Source organism: Onychostruthus taczanowskii, unplaced genomic scaffold, assembly GCF_017590055.1.
Source record: "Onychostruthus taczanowskii isolate IOZ18803 unplaced genomic scaffold, ASM1759005v1 scaffold5213, whole genome shotgun sequence".
NCBI lineage: Eukaryota > Metazoa > Chordata > Aves > Passeriformes > Passeridae > Onychostruthus > Onychostruthus taczanowskii.
The window spans coordinates 1-583 of NW_024502807.1; the positions used below are offsets into that span (position 1 = coordinate 1).

Sequence of the window (583 nt, forward strand, 5' to 3'; positions counted from 1 at the left end):
ATTGGGGGTGAATTGGTGGGGATTTGGTGGGGATTTGGTTCAAACTCCTGGGAACACAGGGTGACCCCCCCGTGCCCCCCGACTCACCCCCTTGCCCGGGCCCTGCTGCGCGGCGTACTCGGGGTTGGGCTCGCTGAAGTTGGGCACCTCGGAGTAAACCATGCAGAACCTGCGGGCACAGCGCCCGTTTCCGGGGTGCCCCCCGCCCCAAAAACCCCAAAACCCCCCCAAAAAAAAACCCCCCAAAGCCCCCTCCTCACTCTCCAATCTTCTGCAGATCCCCCCCTCGGCCGGTGTAGAGCGTCAGGCAGCCCTTGAAGACGGAGGCGTAGCTGAGGATGAGGAGGATGAGGAGGTCAGGGCGGCGTCCCCGAGTGTCCCCAAGTGTCCCCGGGGGTCCCCGGGGGTCCCCAGTACCCCTTGGTGAGGCGGATGATGTCCCCAGGCTGGATGAGGTTGCCCACATCGTCCCACACGGAGATGTTGATGCTGCCGGTCTTGTCGGCCACTTTGCACGTCCTGACCTCGTGGCCGTCCTTGGTCTTGGTCACCCGGCCTGAGGGGACAGCGGGGACAGCGGGGG

General features: G+C 65.2%; 1 protein-coding gene across 1 annotated transcript; it reads right to left on the reverse strand.

The window, feature by feature from the left end:
• Positions 1 to 39: 39 nt before the first annotated feature.
• On the reverse strand, positions 40 to 560 carry LOC121342281 (SOSS complex subunit B1-like; the record flags this gene model as incomplete). Its single annotated transcript, XM_041416581.1, has 3 exons — positions 40 to 169; positions 261 to 332; positions 418 to 560. Coding segments are annotated over 3 exons (345 nt in total), but the record flags the coding sequence as incomplete, so codon positions are not given.
• Between the last annotated feature and the right edge of the window lie 23 nt (positions 561 to 583).